The sequence below is a fragment of the Eubalaena glacialis genome, chromosome 3, assembly GCF_028564815.1.
Source record: "Eubalaena glacialis isolate mEubGla1 chromosome 3, mEubGla1.1.hap2.+ XY, whole genome shotgun sequence".
Taxonomy (NCBI): Eukaryota; Metazoa; Chordata; class Mammalia; order Artiodactyla; family Balaenidae; genus Eubalaena; species Eubalaena glacialis.
Window position 1 is genome coordinate 109,672,782 of NC_083718.1, and position 19,079 is coordinate 109,691,860.

The following is a 19,079-nucleotide window of genomic DNA, read 5'->3' on the forward strand; positions in this document are numbered from 1 at the left end:
ATATGATTCCCAAAAGGCAAAAACCTGCCTAAACCTATTATTAAAAAAATAGAAGAGTTTATTGTTTTGAATTTGTGTTGGATGATTTCTTGACAGTGGATGTTGAGTAAAACAACTGAGTAAAAAGGTAGATGGGACAGTTTTCACAGTTAAAGAAGAAGATAAATAACTTGTTTGTTTAATATTTATAGAAAAAAGAAGGTACTTTTCTCTTGCATTGATATTTAACATTCACTGAAAGTAACCTACATGCCAGGCACTTTACAACTCTTAAGACTGCTATTATAACCCATCAATCCCATTTATAAATGAGAGGTACTTAAGCTGCCCAAGGTCAGAGTTACTAAGTCGTAAAGACAGGAAATGGCAGGAAAAGGATTAAAACTCAGGAGTATGACTCCATAGTCTGTAGTCTCAACCCACTACTACAGGAGGCCCCTAAAGACAAACTTCAGGTAATATATAATGGCCTAGAGAAGATCTGTTCTTTTCTCCCAAATGCCATGTAACTAACAACATTTACACTCTGTTTTTACACTACTTGATACTCCTCTCAGTTAATAGCTTCAGAAAGGGTGGCTATTAGATATTCGTATTTTAGTGCTAAATATTATGAAAGTCTCAATTTTAAATAATGATACTATGAGAATGTAAAATTGAGAAATGATGATTTCTTTAAATATAACTAAGCTGACTTTCATATATAAAAATACCCCGACCCTGGAAAAGAGAAAGGGCACTAAATGTGTGGCCTTGGGGCTTCCCTGGTGGCGCAGTGGTTTAGAATCCGCCTGCCAATGCAGGGGACACGGGTTCGAGCCCTGGTCCGGGAGATCCCACATGCCGCGGAGCAGCTAAGCCTTGCGCCACAACTACTGAACCTGCATGCTAGAGCTCGCGAGCCACAACTACTGAGCCCGCATGCCACAGCTACTGAAGCCCGTGCACCTAGAGCCCATGCTCCACAACAAGAGAAGCCGTCCAATGAGAAGCCTGTGTACTGCAACAAAGAGTAGCCCCTGCTTGCCGCAACTAGAGAAAGCCCACGTGCAGCAATGAAGACCCAACGCAGCCAAAAATAAATAAATAAATAAAAGTGTGGCCTCAACTTATGAAACATGTAGGCCATTTATGACCCTATTAGAGAAGTAAGGAAGATGGGGTCTCTCTGGGTTACAGATCTATGATTCTTCAGAAGACAAAGTACTATAATTTGGACTTCTTTCCACAATCCTTTCCCTTACACTTCCCAGGTAATTCCAGACAGAAACTTTGGTTTAGGTATGTAAAACTAAAGAATTTTAAAGACTGTTTTTTCAACAACAGATGATCTTATGAAGATGATTTTACTCATGCATGTAAGCTGCATATAGATTGTAGAAATCTTTATACTATTTTCCATATATGTCTTCTTAAAAAAGCCTCTGGCTTACGGAGGATGCTCTTCTACTCACAAATTCAAAACAGGACATAGAAATGGTTTCTAACTGAACATTCCAATACAAACTTAAAAGTTTTCTACCTCAGTTCTAAAGTGAACATCTTCACTTCTGAACAGTCCTAGTCCATCTCTTTTCTCTTTGACTGACTTTTTTCTTCTACTGGCTTTTACCCGTAGTTTTCACACAAAACGGTCTCACCAAGATCCTGGGTAATTTGTTAAATCCACCTGTGGCGGAAGAGCTGTGAGCCCTCTCAACCTTACCAAATCTCTCTGTTCTCACAGCATCCTTAATAACTTACTTCTAGTTTCCTTACTTCCCTGACTCATTTGATACCTGCTTTGACCCCTCTGCTAACTCATTTACTTCCCAAAATGGTTGGACTGCCCCAACCTGTTCTGGTCTTAAGTCGTTCCCATCTTTACTTGCTCATACAGACACTCCAGTAAGGGGTTTCAAAAATCAACTTCTATTTTATAAGTCTATTATTTTAGTCCCACTCATTCACCAATACTTCTAGTTCTATACTTTCAACTGTATATACCAACTTGAAGTGCATCATCTCAAAACTTTTTACTTCATCTGTCCAGTGAAAACTATTTAACAAAATATAAGTACATTCTCATTCTCCAAGTCTTCCAGACTCAAGCATTTATAAAAAGCACTCGTAACTTCCTTTATCGAAATAAAACTGAGAAGCAAAGCAGTTTTACTCTCAAGCAGTTTTAGTTAGACTTCAGAGCAAAGCAGTGTTATACAAGCTGCTGGCTTTAGAAAAACAAAAAAATAAAATAAAGTTAATCTAAGAAAAATGAATGCTCATACTCTTTGCATTCTATATGGGAAAACAGAAATTTCAAAGAACAGTTAAACCAGAAACGTAGGTATATACAGGTAGAGAATACTTCTGTTATTCTACTAGCTTTAGTTAACTCCAACAGTCACCGCACAAAAAAAAAATCTTACTAGGTTTACTGTAAAAGCTGACTGTAACTCTGCATTTCTGAGTAGCTGCATAGCCTAGTTGCCAAAAATAACTTATGCATGAGCTGGAAAAATATAGAAGGCTACACTAAATTAGAGGAAGGCTCACATTACCTCTACACCTCTATGCAAGAGGACATGCTGTTAGGACCCTCATAAACATTCAAACTGAAACAACGTGCTGGAATAGTCTCAAAGTATTACAAAAAAATGAAATAACATATCAAAAATGTCTATGTAAAAATTGGAAATCTCAGAGAATTCTGAATAACATGTAACAGAATCTATAAAATGATTTCAGTTCTTTCACACAGAGAAAAAGTCATACTTTCAGCAATAATAAATACTGATATTAAAGAACAGCAGCAGCACTGGCAGAAACATGTATACCTAACTTAAAGAGGTATTCCACTTCCACACCTATAAAAAAATGGACTCAGGAGAGACCATATCTTACAATTGTCAAGCCTCCTCCCCACTTCCAAAGAGTTACAAATTCCTTCCAATAAAATCCAATTCCAATACTAGTTAGAGCTAGCTGTGTCTTTGAAATGTTACACTTCTAAAGAAGGAACTAGTTTATTACAAAATAGTTTTGAATAAGATTATTTCCCCAAGACTAAGTTTCTAATAACATTAACTTTTCTCACTTCTAAAATTCTTTTTTTCTTTGACACAAATATACATGTAGAGAAAGAAGTCTCGACAGGAAAAGGCTGTTGAGATAGATGCTGTTGGAAACAGAATTCTAGTGAAGTCAATTAGAAGAAACATTTTGGGAAAAGCTGGAATGTAAGAATGAAATTCTGTTTTGTATATGATGATGATAAAAATGTCCTTGTAATATTGTCTGTAAAAGTCCCTTTTTGAGACATCTGGATGACAACTGCGTATTTTTCCAGGTAAGTACAGTCACTGGTTTTTAAAGGTCTTATTATTCAAATTGGGGTCTGTTTGAACATACACACTCTCATCTTTCTATGTTAGGAAAAACACAGAAAAATTTAAAAACTCAATGTTTCCTTTGTTCAAAAAGGTAAAATAAATTGAATCTATATAAACTTCTTATGTTGAAACAGGCTTTAAGAAATTTTACTCCATCACTACAAAAACACTTGATTCATTCTTTAGTCACAAAGTACATTATCATTCCTAAACATACTTAAAAAAAAAGGAAAACAGTAACAGATTGTTCTTTCTTTTCAACAAAAACAAATCACTTTCTCTACTTTGCTCCCTTTGTTAATGGAACTACTATCCATCAACCCAGTGATTCTAGGCCAAAACTCTTAATACTTCTACCAAAGTCTACTTCTAAATAACTCAGAAAATTGTCTAATTTCTTCATATATCCTTCTCTCCATATTCTACTTCTGAGACTCTAAAATTCAGGACCTCGGTGTCTCTAAAGCAGATTATTGTAAAGTTTTAAACTGTCCTATGTACAGTAGTAACCCCCCTCTGCCCCCTAAAAAATGCAAATGGAACAAAAATCCTTTCTAAGTGTAAATATCGTGAAGTCCAATCTCCTTAGTGCAACAAATCAAATCCTATATCCAGACCCCTGCCCACCAGGACTTTTTTAGTCATTCCCCTTCTCACATTCTACATTGCAGAAAGACAGAACTCTACAAGTAGTTGATGAGTTTCCACAGGTAGCCTACTATTTCAAATAAATTTTGTATTTATTTTACAACTTTGTTCATTGACAAAGAACATGTCCATCACCCCAGAAAATGTCCTAATACTTATTAATCCCCAACACCCACAAGCAACGATTATTTTCGTTTCTATACTGAAAATTAATTATCTGCTCTTTACAGAAAGAGAATCACATAGTATATACTCTTGTGTCTGGCTTCTCTTGCTTCATATAATGTTTCTTAATATTCACTCGTGTTGCTACATGTATTAATAGTAATTCTTTTGCTCTTAATGAGTAGTAATCCACTGTATGACTAACTTCTTGATCCATTTTCCTGTTGATAGACATTTAGATTGTTTCAAGTTTGGGACCATTATAAATAGTTTTTTATACACACATTTGTACAACTAGAAATGGAAGTACTGGGTCACAGGACGGGTTTATGTTTAACTTTATAAGAAACTGCCAAACTGTGTTCCAAACTATTTTACACTCTCACCAGCAATGGCATATAGTTTCAGCCGCTCCACATCCTCATCAACATTTGGCATTACCGATTTGTTTAATTTTAGCCTAGATTCTAGGTGGTCTGAAGTGGTATCTCATATTAGTTATAAATTGTGATTTCCTTATGACTAATAAATCTTTTCATGTGCTTATTAGCCATTCGTGTACCTCCTTTTTTGTCCATTTAAAAAATTAGTCTCTTTGTATTTGACGTGGACGAATTCTTTACATACTCTGGATATAAATATTCATATATGTCAGACATGTATTGATATCTGAATGAATATTAATATTTTCTCTCAGCCTGTGCCTTGCCTTTTCACTGTCTTAATAATGTCGTTTGATGAGAAGGTTTTCATTTAGATGGACTCTAGTTTGTAAAGTAATGCTTTATGGTTACTGTATTTTTGTACCTTTTCTAAGAAATCTTCATTTACCCCAAGGTTGAGGATACATTCTAGGATTTTTTTCTTAAAAGCTTTGCATATTTAGATTTTAGGTTTAGGTATGTAATTCATCTTTTTCTGTACGGTATGAAGTAAGGTTTGAGTTTCTAATTTTTTTTTTTTTCATATGTGTATCCAACTGTTCTAGCACCACTTGTTAAAAATATTTCCCTTTCGCCATTAAATGACCAAGGGACCTTTGTAAATAATCAATTGACCTTAAATGTAGGAGTTTATTTATAAATACTGTTCTGTGACACTAATCATGCTAATACTAAACTGCTGTGATTACTTCACTCTTGAAATCAAACAGTATTCTAACTCTTTTTTTTCTTTTTCAAATGGTTTTAGTTATTCTAGGTCCTTTTTTATTTCCATATATAGTTTAGATCAATTCATCACTTTTAATGTAAATGCCTGTTCAGCTTGACCAACTGATTTATAAATTCCATCCCAATTAGGGGAAAAATGACATCTTTAACACACTGAGACTTCTACTCATGAACATGGTGTATCTATTTATTTAGATCTTTAATTTCTCTTTGCCATGCCTTACAGTTATTGATGTAGATATCATACACATTTTTTGTTAAATTTATTCTTTGATATTTTGTCTTTCTGATGTTTCTATAAACGGATTTTTTAAAATTCCATTTTCCAAAACTTTGCTAATAATATCAGAAAAAAATTATCTTTGTATGGTTAATTGTATCCTGTAACCATTCTAAAATCATTTAGATTCCTTTGGGTTTTCTCTTTTAAAAATCATGTTAACTGTGAATAATACAGTTTTACTTCTTCCCTTCTGATCTTTATGCTTTTCATTTATTTTACTCGCCTTAATGTAAGCAAAAGCTAGAAAAACTGTGGAAACAGACATCCTTACTTCATTCCTCATTTTAAGAACAAAACATTCACCCCTGCAGGTTTTGTTGTTGTTACTGTTGTTTTAAAGAAATTGATTAAGTAATTACTTAAGTTTACCTGGAAACACAAAAGCTCTAGATTAATCAATTAGAAAAAAAGAGCAAAGTTCCTCAACCTCAGTCATAAAAACGAAAATTAAAACCTTGAGGTACTACTTACACACCCATTAGAAGAGATAAAATTAAAAACACAATACCAAGGTGAGGATGTTGAGCAACTGGAACTTTCATATACTGCTGGTGTGAATGTAAAATGGTATAAGCACTTTTGAAAACTGTTTGGCATTAAATGTACATAAGAATTAAACATACACCTACCATACAAAACAGGCATTCCACTCCTCAGCATTTACTCAAGAGGAGTAACAGTGGATGTTCACGTAAAGACTTGAACATGATTGCTCCTAACAGTTTTACTCATAATAGTCCCCAATGGGAAATGACTTAAATGTCCATCAATGGCTGAATGAATAAACAAAATGCAAACACTACTCAACACTGAAGACGAAAGGAAGTGAAAGCAGTACGACACAAAAGAGTACATAGTACATGGTTCTGTTTATACAAAATTCTAGAGAATTCAAACTAATTAATAGTGACAAAAAGCAGATCAGTGATTGCCTGGGAAGGGGATAAAACAGGAAGGGATGGCTACAAAGGGCTATGAGGAATCTAGTATGTGTGATGGATATATATTTTGACTGTCAGTGATTTCATGGGTGCATACATCTTTCAATACTTATCTGACTGTACAATTTAAATGGATGCAGTTTATTGTATGGAAATTATACCTTAATAAAATTGAATTTAAAGTGGAAAAAAAAAAAGAAAACATTCACTATTTCACCATTATGAATGAAATTTATTGTAGGCTCTTAGTAGATGCCCCTTGTCTACCCTGTAGAAGTTCCTCTTTTACTTATTAGTTTTCTGAGAACTTTTTATCATGAATGGATGCTGTATTTTTGTCAAATGCCTTTTCTGCTTATATTAACATGATGATTTTTTTCCTCCATTATTCTATTGTGATAAATTACACTGAATTCCTTTTCCACTGTTAAACCTTACAATCAAGAGGTTAAGCCTCAATTAGTCATCATGAATTACCTTTTACATACTGCTGAAAGTGATTTGCTAATATCCTGTTAAGAATGTCTGCATTTATGTTAATGAAAAATATTAGTGTGAAATCCTGATTTCTTATATTATCTTTGTTAGATTTTGGTTTTGGTAGCTTCATAAAGTGAATTAGGGAGTATCCCCCTTCTCTTTTTCTAAAAAAGGTTAAAAGATGGCTATTATTTCTTACTTTTAAGTTTCATAAAATTCAACAGTGAAACCGCCCATGCCTGAGTAAAACCACCTACAAGTGAAAACCACCTACGAGTGAAATCACCTATGCCTGAGTAACCTCTGTGAAAAGATGTTTTTTATTATTAAAAATTCAATTTTGATAATAGAGATAAAGGTAATCCATACCTATAATATTATAATATGGAAGTAATCTATTATATCAGTTTTGGTTCACTAGATTTATAAAGGAGTTTGTCTATTTCACTTAAGGTGCTGAATTTATCAGCATTACCGATGCCTGTGATACTGTCTTTGTCCTATTACACTGTGTAGGATCTGTAGTGATATCTCCACTTTCATTCCTGATTCTGGTAATTTATGTTTTCTTTTTCTTTCTTGACAGAAATTTTAAATCTTTCTTTTTTTCTACTACAGATATCTTCCAATGTAGGTGGATAAGTGCTAATATAGGTATAGAACTATTTTCCCCCTATGCACTTCTTGTGGGGAAAATATTTCTATATTTTCTTCTATATTCCAAGAAAATATAGATGTATTTTCATTTGAAGTATGATTAAAATATGATGTATTTTCATTCAAAAATATGCCCTTTATATCTTCTGTGATTCATGTGCTTTTCAGAATTGTATAAATTTCTAAATACTTGGTAATTGCCTAGATTTCTGTAAATCCCACTACAATCAGGTACTATATGAGCGTCAATCATTTGAAATTTATTCTAAGTTATTTTAACATCATGTTGAATATCCTATGTACATTTAAAAGGCTATTCTGCAGTTATTGGATGTCTTGTAAATGTGAGTTAAGCCAAGCTGACAGCATTGTTCAAATCCTCTATGCATTGTTTTTTTAAGATCAATTTGTCCTATTGATTACTATGAGGAATATGAAAATAGCCAATTGTAAATTTAAAATTGTAGATTTCTCTGCTTCTCTTTTAATTTTGTCATTTTTTAAAATGTACTTTGAAACTGTTATTACTGATATACAAATAAAGGAATGTTATATTTTCCAATATATTGACTCTTTCGACCCTAAGAAATATGCCTTTTTATACCCGATAATACTCCTTGTCTTGAATTCTACTTCATCTGATGTTAATACAATCACATCAACTTTCTTGCGCTTACTGTTTGCATGAAATATTATTTTCCATCCCTTTTACTTTCAACTTGTGTCTCTGTATACTTCAACCTGACTACAGCAGTAGACAGCGTAGTTAGGTCTTACTTTTTAATCCAGTATGATATTCTTTGCCTTTTAATTGGACTTCTTAGACTACGAATGTCCAAAAGAAACATACTACAAGCCACATAAATTTTAAGTATTCTAGTAACCACGTCAAAAAGTAAAAGGGAGTGAAATTAATTTTTTTTTGAATTTTTGAATTTCAGGTTCTTATTAGTTATCTATTTTATACATATTAGTGTATACATGTCAATCCCAATCTCCCAATTCATCCCACCACCACCACTCCACCACTTTCTCCCCTTGTTGTCCATACGTTTGTTCTCTACATCTGTGTCTCTATTTCTGCCCTGCAAATGCGTTAACATACGATATTTGTTTTTCGCTTTCTGACTTAATTCACTCTGCATGACAGTCTCTAGATCCATCCACGTCTCTACAAATGACCCAATTTCGTTCCTTTTTATGGCTGAGTAATATTCCCTTGTATATATGTACCACATCTTCTTTATCCATTCGTCTGTTGATGGGCATTTAGGTTGCTTCCATGACCTGGTATTGTAAAATAGTGCTGCAGTGAACACTGCAGTGCATGTGTCTTTCTGAATTATGGTTTTCTCTGGATATACGCCCAGTAGTGGGATTGCTGGGTCATATGGTAATTCTGTTTTTAGTTTTTTAAGGAACCTCCATGCTGTTCTCCATAGTGGCTGTATCAATTTACATTCCCACCAACAGTGCAAGAGGGTTCCCTTTTCTCCACACCCTCTCCAGCATTTGTTGTTTGTAGATTTTCTGATGATGCCCATTCTAACTGGTGTGAGGTGATACCTCACTGTAGCTTTGATTTGCATTTCTCTAATAATTAGTGATGCTGAGCAGCTTTTCATGTGCCTTTTGGTTATCTGTATGTCTTCTTTGGAGAAATGTCTATTTAGGTCTTCTGTCCATTTTTTGATTGGGTTGTTTGTTTTTCTAATATTGAGCTGCTTAAGCTGTTTACATATTTTGGAGATTAATCCTTTGTCCACTGATTCATTTGCAAATATTTTCTCCCATTCTGAGGGCTGTCTTTTCATCTTGTTTGTAGTTTCCTTTGCTTTGCAAAAGCTTTTAAGTTTCATTAGGTCCCACTTGTTTATTCTGGTTTTTATTTCCATTACTCTAGGAGGTGGATCAAAGAAGATCTTGCTTTGATTTATGTCAAAGAGTGTTCTTCCTATGTTTTCCTCGAAGAGTTTTATAGCGTCCGGCCTTACATTTAGGTCTCTAATCCATTTTGAGTTTATTTTTGTGTATGGTGTTACAGAGTGTTCTAATTTCATTCTTTTACATGCAGCTGTCCAGTTTTCCCAGCACCACATATTGAAGAGGCTGTCTTTTCTCCACTGTATATCCTTGCCTCCTTTGTCATAGATTAGTTGACCATAGGTGCGTGGGTTTATCTCTGGGCTTTCTATCTTGTTCCATTGATCTATATTTGTTTTTGTGCCAGTACCATATTGTCTTCATTACTGTAGCTTTGTAGTCTAGTCTGAAGTCAGGGAGTCTGATTCCTCCAGCTCCCTTTTGTTCCCTCAAGACTCCTTTGGCTATTCAGGGTCTTCTGTGTCTCCACAGAAATTTTAAGATTTTTTGTTCTAGTTCTGTAAAAAGTGCCATTGGTAATTTGATAGGGATTGCACTGAATCTGTAGATTGCTTTGGGCAGTATAGTCATTTTCACAATATTGATTCTTCTAATTCAAGAACATGGTATATCTCTCCATCTGTTTGTCATCTTTGATTTCTTTCATCAGTGTCTTATAGTTTTCTAAGTACAGGTCTTTTACCTCCTTAGATAGGTTTATTCCTAGGTATTTTATTCTTTTTGTTACAATGGTGAATGGAATTGTTTCCTTCATTTCTCTTTCTGATGTTTCTTTGTTAGTGCATAGGAATGCAAGAGATTTCTGTGCTTTAATTTTGTATCCTGCAACTTTACCAAATTCATTGATTAGCTCTAGTAGTTTTCTGGTGGCATCTTTAGGATTCTCTATGTATAGTATCAAGTCATCTGCAAACAGTGACAGTTTTACTTCTTCTTTTCCAATTAGGATTCCTTTTGTTTCTTTTTCTTCTCTGATTGTCATGGCTAGGACTTCCAAAACTATGTTGAATAATAGTGGAGAGAGTGGACATCCTTGTCTTGTTCCTGATCTTAGAGGAAAACGCTTTCAGTTTTTCACCATTGAGAACGATGTTTGCTGTGGATTTGTCGTATATGGCCTTTATTATATTAGGTTCCCTCTATGCCGACTTTCTGGAGAGTTTTTACCATAAATGGTGTTGAATTTTGTCAAAAGCTTTTTCTGCATCTGTTGAGATGATCATATGGTTTTTCTCCTTCAATTTGGTAATATGATTTATCACATTGATTGATTTGCGTATACTGAAGAATCCCTGCATCCCTGGCATAAATCCAACTTGATCATGGTGTATGATCCTTTTAATGTGTTGTTGGATTCTATTTGCTAGTATTTTGTTGAGGATTTTTGCATCTATGTTCATCAGTTACATTGGTCTGTAATCTTTTTTTGTAGTATCTTTGTCTGGTTTTGGTATCAGGGTGATGGTGGCCTCATAGAATGAGTTTGGGAGTGTTCCTTCCTCTGCAATTTTTTGGAAGAGTTTGAGAAGGATGGGTGTTAGCTCCTCTCTAAATGTTTGACAGAATTCACCTGTGAAGCCATCTGGTCCTGGACTTCTGTGTGTTGGAAGATTTTTAATCACAGTTTCAATTTCAGTGCTTACGACTAGTCTGTTTATATTTTCCATTTCTTCCTGGTTCAGTCTCAGAAGGTTGTGCTTTTCTAAGAATTTGTCCATTTCTTCCAGGTTGTCCACATTACTGGCATATAGTTGCCAATAAATTAATTTTAATAATATATTTTAACCCAATATATCTGAAATATTACCATATCAACATTTAAATCAGTATTTTTAAAAATGAGATTATTTTGCGTTATTTTTTTGGTACTACGTCTTTGAACAACACACACACCCATTTACATCTCAATTAGGAGTAGTCACATTCCACATGCTCCACAGTCTCACAAAACTAGTGGTTACTGCACTAAACTATGTTAGTTTAACCAATTTACATTTACATTTATGACTGGGTTTAACATCTATCTCTTTATTTTCTAACTGTCCAGTGTTTTATTGTTCTTCTCTTGCTATATTTGATAGTATTCCATTTTAATTCCTCTATGGACTTTTCTTTTTAAATAATCTTTTTGAGGTACAATTCACATAAAATAAGCTGCCTATGAAGTTACGATCTGACAAGTTTTGACATATACTTACATCTGTGAAATCTTCAGCATAAGGGAATATATATATTCATCACCCTCAAATTTCCTTATGCCCTTTACAACCCTCTCCCTTGCTCTACCCACCTCTAAATTCCAAGCAACCACCAATTTGCTTTAATATGCATCTCCTAAAGTTTTATATAAATAGACTCATACCGGACATACTCTTTTTTCCCCCGTCTTTCACAGAGCATAATTATTTAAGAGATTTATCCCTGCTGCTGCATGTAACATAGGTCACTCTATATGGCCAAGCAGTATTTCACTGTATGCAATGGAATTCAATACCAAAAGAGCTACCTTTTTATATATTCATCTGCTGATGTACACTTGGGTTGTTCTGGATTTTAGATATTACGAATAAAGCTACTATGAACATTCATATGAGGATTTTAATGAGTATATGCTTTCATTTTCCTTGGGTAAGCACCTAGGAAACAAATAGCTGGATCATACAGTAAATGTTTAGCCAAATTGTTTTCCAAAGTAGTTCTACAATTTTACTTTCCCATCAACAGTATATGAGTGTTACAGTTCCCCCACATCCTTTCCAACATTTAGTATGATCAGTCTTTTAAATTTTAGCTGTTGCAGAGATGTGTAATGTTATCTCACTTTGCATTTCTCTAATGACAAATGATGCTGAACATCTTTTTCATGTGCTTACTTGCCATCTGTATATTTTTTTTGCTAACCAATTTAATTACTTTTGCCAATTTATCAAATTGGGTTGTTTGCTGCATTATTGTTGGGTTTTAGAGTTTATATACGTAGTCTGAATTTATGTATATTCTGGATAAAAATCCTTTATCAGCTATATATATATATGTATATATATCAGACATCTTTGTAAAGCTGTCTGCCTCTCTATGGCTTATCTTTTCATTCTCTTAACAGTGTCTTTTGAATAATGTAAGTTTTTAAAACTAATGAAGTCCCATTTGTTCTTTCATAGATTGTGCTTTTGGGGTCACATTAAAGAAATCTCTGCATAACCCAAGGTCACAAAGATTTTCTACTATGCTTTCTTCTAGAAGTTTTATAATTTTTAGGTTCTACATTTACATCAAAGTCCATTTGGAGCTCATTTTTGTATGAAGTATAGATCCAAGTATCGACAGCTTGTTGCTGCTGTTGTTGGCAGCATATGGATAGCCTATTGTTACAGAATCCTTTGCTGCAAAATCTATTTTTTTCCTCCACTGAATTGCCTTTGTGCCTTTGTCAAAAACCAGTTGTCCATAACTGTGTGGCTTTATTTCCAGACTCTCTATTCTGTTCCATTGATCTATTTATCTTTCTTTATGCTAATACGACTTTGTTTTGATTAGTGTAAGGTTTACAGTAACTTTTAAAAGCAGGAGTCAGCCCTCCAACTTTCTATTTGCTTTTGAATATGTCTTTGTACCTTCTTAAAGACATTGTTTCAATATGCAACCTTAATTTACCAGTATATTTTTATGTAAGAGTTAATACTCTATCACTTCATGTAAAATATAAAACCTTAAACTGTAAAATTCCATTTATCTTCACTTTGTGCTAATCACTGTCATATAAACATCTATGTACAGAATGAACCACATAATTAAAAGGTTTTCTGTATACCTAAACAGTCTTTCAAAGAAGTTTAAAGGAGTAAAAGAGATAGCTTTTTTTAATTTTCACACATTTATTTACCATTCCTGGTACTCCTTGTTATCTCCTGCAGATCCAAGTTTTTGTCTAGTGCTATTCCATTCAGCCTAAAGAACTTTTTTTTCTTTTAATGTTAGTCTCCCGTGAGATATCTTTTTCTTGCTTGCTTATAAGATTTTCTCTTTATTATTAGTTTTCAATATTTTGATTATTGTGTGCCTTGGTATGTTTCTTTTTACTTATCCTACCTGACAGTTTTCTTCAAATTTTAGAAGTTTTCAACTATTACTGCTTCAATTACATAAATATTTGGTACCATTCTCTTTACTCCCTCTCTGAAACTGCAATTACACGTATGTTAGACTGCTTGATCGCCCCAAAGATATACTTTTACTCTCTCTGGAAGACTGAGTAATTTCTATCAATCTGTATTCAAGTTCATTAACCTTTTTTCAGTTGTCTTCAAACTGCTGTTAGTCTCAACCAGTAAATTTTTCATTCCAAATTTTGTATTTTTCAATTAGAGCATTTCTATATGCTTTCTTTATAGTTCTTTTCTCAACATATTCTTCCATGTTCATTATTTTCTTTTATAGCTTTAAAAATATTTATAGTCCTTGTCTGCTAATTCCAATATCAAGGTCATTTTGAGGTCTATTCTCATTGAATGCTTCTTCACAAGATTCGTAAAATTTGATGGTATGCAGGATATTGTAGATGATAGTTGTGGGAAGACTGAATCATGTTGTCTTCCTTAGGGCATACTGTTTTATTTAGGCAGGCAATTCAATTACTGGTGACTCCTTCATGTCTTGTCAGGCTGGACTATCAGAGTTTCTTAACTTAGTCTTGCGGCTGTCACTTACTATAGTGTATGATCCTTTCTCTTAAGGCCTGAGTTTTTTGCAGTCTAAACAGAATGTCTGAAGTAATCTGCAAGACATACGTATTCTAACTACCCAGAACTCCAATGTCTCAGAGCACTGCACAACCTATGGAATCACCATTCTAGCTCTGACCCACAGTTGGTCATTTCTGATAGACCAGGAGAGTCTCAGCCTGCACATATACAGCCCAGCCATTATTCAAAATTCTGAATTAAGTAAGAATCCCCACACCAAATTCTGCCCTCCAGCCTAGGCCCAAACCCCTGGACAAGTTCCTTTTTCAGGATCCTTCTCCATAAATCCCAAATGTCTCAGCAGCTTTGAATTCCAATCTTAGTCTCTTCAGCACAGTGAGACCTCCATGCTTTACTTCAGCTCCACCTCCATATGCTACAACAGTAGGGTACCCCAAAGCAGAAAAGCCAAAGTATTCAGGAGACTCACTTCATATGTTTCCCTTATCTCAGGTTTCATTATCTTGTACTATTTACTCATCAATTCCAGACAACAGTTGTCCCATATATTTTATTCAGTTTTGTAGTTTTTGATTTTGGGGAAAGATGGAAAGAAGGAAAGGCTGCTACCAGTACTCTGTCATAGCCCTACATATTAATTTAAAAAACATTTCCATTATCAATCATTAAATGTACTACTTCAAAAAACATGAAACTGGCAAAGCAGAGATACAGACATTTGAGTCTGTTTGTTCAATTATTTGTACATGGTACCTTGACTATCAAAATCATGGCCTAGTGATTTTGCTTTGTAATCATGACATGGAAAACTCAGTAATGATGATGTGCAGAAAAATTCATCTTAACATCATTATAACTATATTTGAAAAATACTTCAGGGCTTCCCTGGTGGCGCAGTGGTTGAGAGTCTGCCTGCCAATGCAGGGGACACGGGTTCGAGCCCTGGTCTGGGAAGATCCCACATGCCGTGGAGGAACTAGGCCCGTGAGCCACAACTACTGAGCCTGCACGTCTGGAGCCTGTGCTCCGCAACAAGAGAGGCCGCGATAGTGAGAGGCCCACGCACTGTAATGAAGAGTGGCCCCCACTTGCCACAACTAGAGAAAGCCCTCGCAAAAAAAAAAAAAAAAAAAAAAAAATACTTCATTATAATTTTTACTTAATTGTCAGGGATGTGTACATGCGCACTGAGGTGTACATATACACAAGCATGGCTACCTGAAGGAAATCAAAATGCTTCCATTCTTTTACAATCTTTATATTGCCCAATATCATTCCTCAAACAAGTAATTCAGAAAAGGGTTTAGAAAAAAGAAACTTTGGCTTTAGGTAATAATATAAAATGTAGGATATAAGGCAAACTAATTCAGTCATCATCAGATTCAAATTTGCTCCACTGGCCACAAAACTAAGCTCTAAAAATTAGTCTATATTTATTTATAGACAGACATTACAAACAACCAACAGTAATGTTTCAAACATATAAAGCTTAAACACCCTAACTATGAAGATTACATAAATCATTTTAAATTTCCAACTAAATAAAGGAAACCAATCCAAAGAGTTAAAAATACTGTTACCACACAGAAAAAAGATTTAAAGCACATTAAAAAAAACAGCTATGCAACTGAATCTTATGGTATTTTTTTTTTTTTTTTTTTTACAGTTTGGGCTTTAGGATTTGTGGGATAGAGAAGAAATACTTAAAATAAAAATATTTTATGACACAATAAAAGCTAAGCACAAAAGTACAAAAGGAGTGAGAGTGAGGGAACTTGTAACATGAAAGAAAAAAAGGTTACATTTTTGTGATTTAAAAAAAAAAAGCAATCAGATTTAGTTACTTGCCCACAAATCACCCACTTCAGGTTTTTGCACTTGACACATACATACTATAGTAAAATTTCTCTAAACTGTTTCAACACAGAGTATTTAAAAATAAAGGCTATTCTGGTAAAACACACTAAACTTTTAACATTCTGCTCTGTAAAATGTCAAATAATGAGACTGTTAAGAGAGTTAACACTTACCTGTAACCACCATGCTGCTCATGTTAGAGTTTGGACTACTGAGAACACTGCCTGAGAGTAGTTCGTCAGATCCTCTCTGTTAAAACAAGAACAAATTAGCATAAGACCCCTTTACATTTAAAAATATTAATCTGAAAGTCTGTCACTTATCTGGTAACTTTTCAAACAGTGTCACTGAAAAACAAATGTCAGGTGTTACACTACTGGGAATAAAAAATTTAATTCCTAAAATAATAAGTTAACTCCACTCTCCTATCCCACAAAGCCAACAGTGTTTCCTTCCTTCCATTCACCCAAGTCCAACAGACAATAAATAGGAAAACTGATTAGGTTTCATCATCAGAAGCCTTGGAGAACTACATCATTTTTTTAAATAAACAAACTAATGCCACAGCAGCTGGACTTTCTCACAGACACTCTGTGAATCCTTCAGCCTCACAGCCCTTTACTCATCCAGATAACTCAGGTCTTTAGAAAATGAGAACTTCACACTGGTGAGCTGGACAACTCATTTACATGAGCTGGACAATTCATTTTCATAATCATTAAAATTAAACAATTAGGTATATATTCCAATGGCTAGAACACTGTAAACAAAGGCAAAAATCTATGGAATGAGAAATTTCCTTCTGCCAATATAAAGAGATTGAATCATGTCTTTAAATCCTTTAAAGAAAAGGTTATAAATCGTATGTTCTCAGAACTGCACAGTTGTTCAAACCAATGTTGTTTCAACTATTTTTAAAATGTGTGTACATTCAAAAGTATGTGTGACCAGACTAATATTTAAAATAACTAAGTCAACTGTTTTGCATATTTTAAGTATGTGTATACTTACATACATGGGTAACTAATATTTAAAATAACTAAATCAACACTAGCTGATTTAGACAATCAGGACAAAGTTGAATGCAACCACCAAAGTGGAAAAAAATGTACAAAGGAGATAATTTACCAAAGCAATTTAGAAAGTCCAAAACAATCCAAATTAACCATAAAATTTATGTTAAACTCATACTTTAATAAGCTGTATTATAATAAGTATCACAGTGATGAACAAATATTTATATGTCATCCCCTTTTTTAAAAACTTTCTACTTGTTAGCATCAAGTTCACAGAAATACAAGCATGAGGAAAATAAAAACATAGTATCAAGTCACATTAATACCATATTTACATCATATTTAATTTTTTAATCAAAGTATGGAAGATTCAACATGGCATTGTTTAATAAGGACATGATATGATATACAAAATTAAATACTTTAGAGATCCTTAAAGTGTGGTCCCTAGAGCAGCATTAGACCTGGAAATTTCCTTAGCAACATATGTTCTCAGATCCATCCTAGACGTACTGAACAGAACAATGGAGACAGGATCCAACAACCTGAGTTTTAACAAGCCTTTCAGATGCTTCTGAAGCATGCTGAAGTTTAAGAACTACTGACATCCATTATTGGTTCACTATCAACAATAAAAATGTTTCCTACTTCAACCTGAGTTTTAACAAGCCTTCCAGATGCTTCTGATGCATGCTGAAGTTTAAGAACTGCTGACATCCATTACTGGTTCACTATCAACAACAAAAATGTTTCCTAGGTTTTTTAAATTTTTTCAAACAGTTTTAGGTTTAAAATAAAATTGAGAAGAAGGAACAGATTTCCCATATACCCCCTGCCACCAAAGATGCATAGCCTCCCCCATTATCAACATCCTCCACCAGACTGGTACATTTATCACCAAGGATGAACCTATTTTGACACATCATAATCACCCAAAGTTCAGTTTACCTAAGGGTTTAATACTGTACATTTTAATACCTAAGGGTTTGGACAAATGTGTAATGACATATCCGTCATTATAACATCATACACAGTATCTTCACTACCTTAAAAATCCTCTGTGCTCTGCCTATTCATCCAAACTCCTCCCAACCCCTGATCTTTTTGTTGTCTCCTCAGTTTTGCCTTTTTCAGAATATAGCTGGAATCACATAGTATGTACCATTCTCAATTGGCTTCTTTCATTTAGTAATTTGCATTTATGGTACCATGTACCCCTCATGCCTTTTCATGGCTTGATAACTCATTTTGTTTTACTGCTGATAAATACCCCATTGTTGGGACGTACCACAGTTTATTAATCCATTCACCTACTGAAGGACATCTTGGTTGCTTCCATGTTTTGGCTATTATGAATAAAGCTGCTATTAAGATCCACGTGCAGGTTTCTGTGTATACGTAAGTTTTCAACTCCTTTGGATAAATACCAAGGAGTTGCTGGATCGTACGGTACGAGTATGGTCAGTTTTGTAAGAACAGCCAAACTGTTTTCCAAAGTGACTATATAATTTTGCATTCCCACCAGGAATGTATGAGAATTCCTGACACTCCACATCCGTGCCAGCATTTATGGTTTCCAGTGTTCCAGACTTTGGCTATTCTGACAGTGTACCAGTATCTCACTGTTATTTCAGTTTGCATTTCCTTAATGACATATGATGTGAAGCGTCTTTTCATATGCTTATTTGCCATCTGTATATCGTCTTTGGTGAGATGTCTGTTAAGTTCTCTGGTCTATTTCCTAATCGGGTTGTTTTCTTATTGCTCAGTTTAAAAGTTTTTTGCATATTTTGGATAACAGCCCTTTATCACATGTATCTTTTGCAAAAGTCCAGCTTATCAATTATTTTTTTCATGGATTATGTCTTTGGTGTGGTACCTAAAAATACATCTTTATACCCA

At 34.2% G+C, this 19,079-nt stretch overlaps 1 protein-coding gene across 4 annotated transcripts in view; it reads right to left on the bottom strand.

The window, feature by feature from the left end:
* Positions 1 to 19,079, bottom strand: part of PTBP2 (polypyrimidine tract binding protein 2) — an 81,498-nt gene that overhangs the window by 42,300 nt on the left and 20,119 nt on the right. For all 4 annotated transcript variants that reach the window (XM_061183836.1, XM_061183835.1, XM_061183834.1 and 1 more), the window contains exon 3: positions 16,335 to 16,410. In XM_061183836.1, coding sequence (XP_061039819.1) covers positions 16,335 to 16,410 — 76 coding nt within the window. The remainder of the gene's footprint in view (positions 1 to 16,334; positions 16,411 to 19,079) is intronic.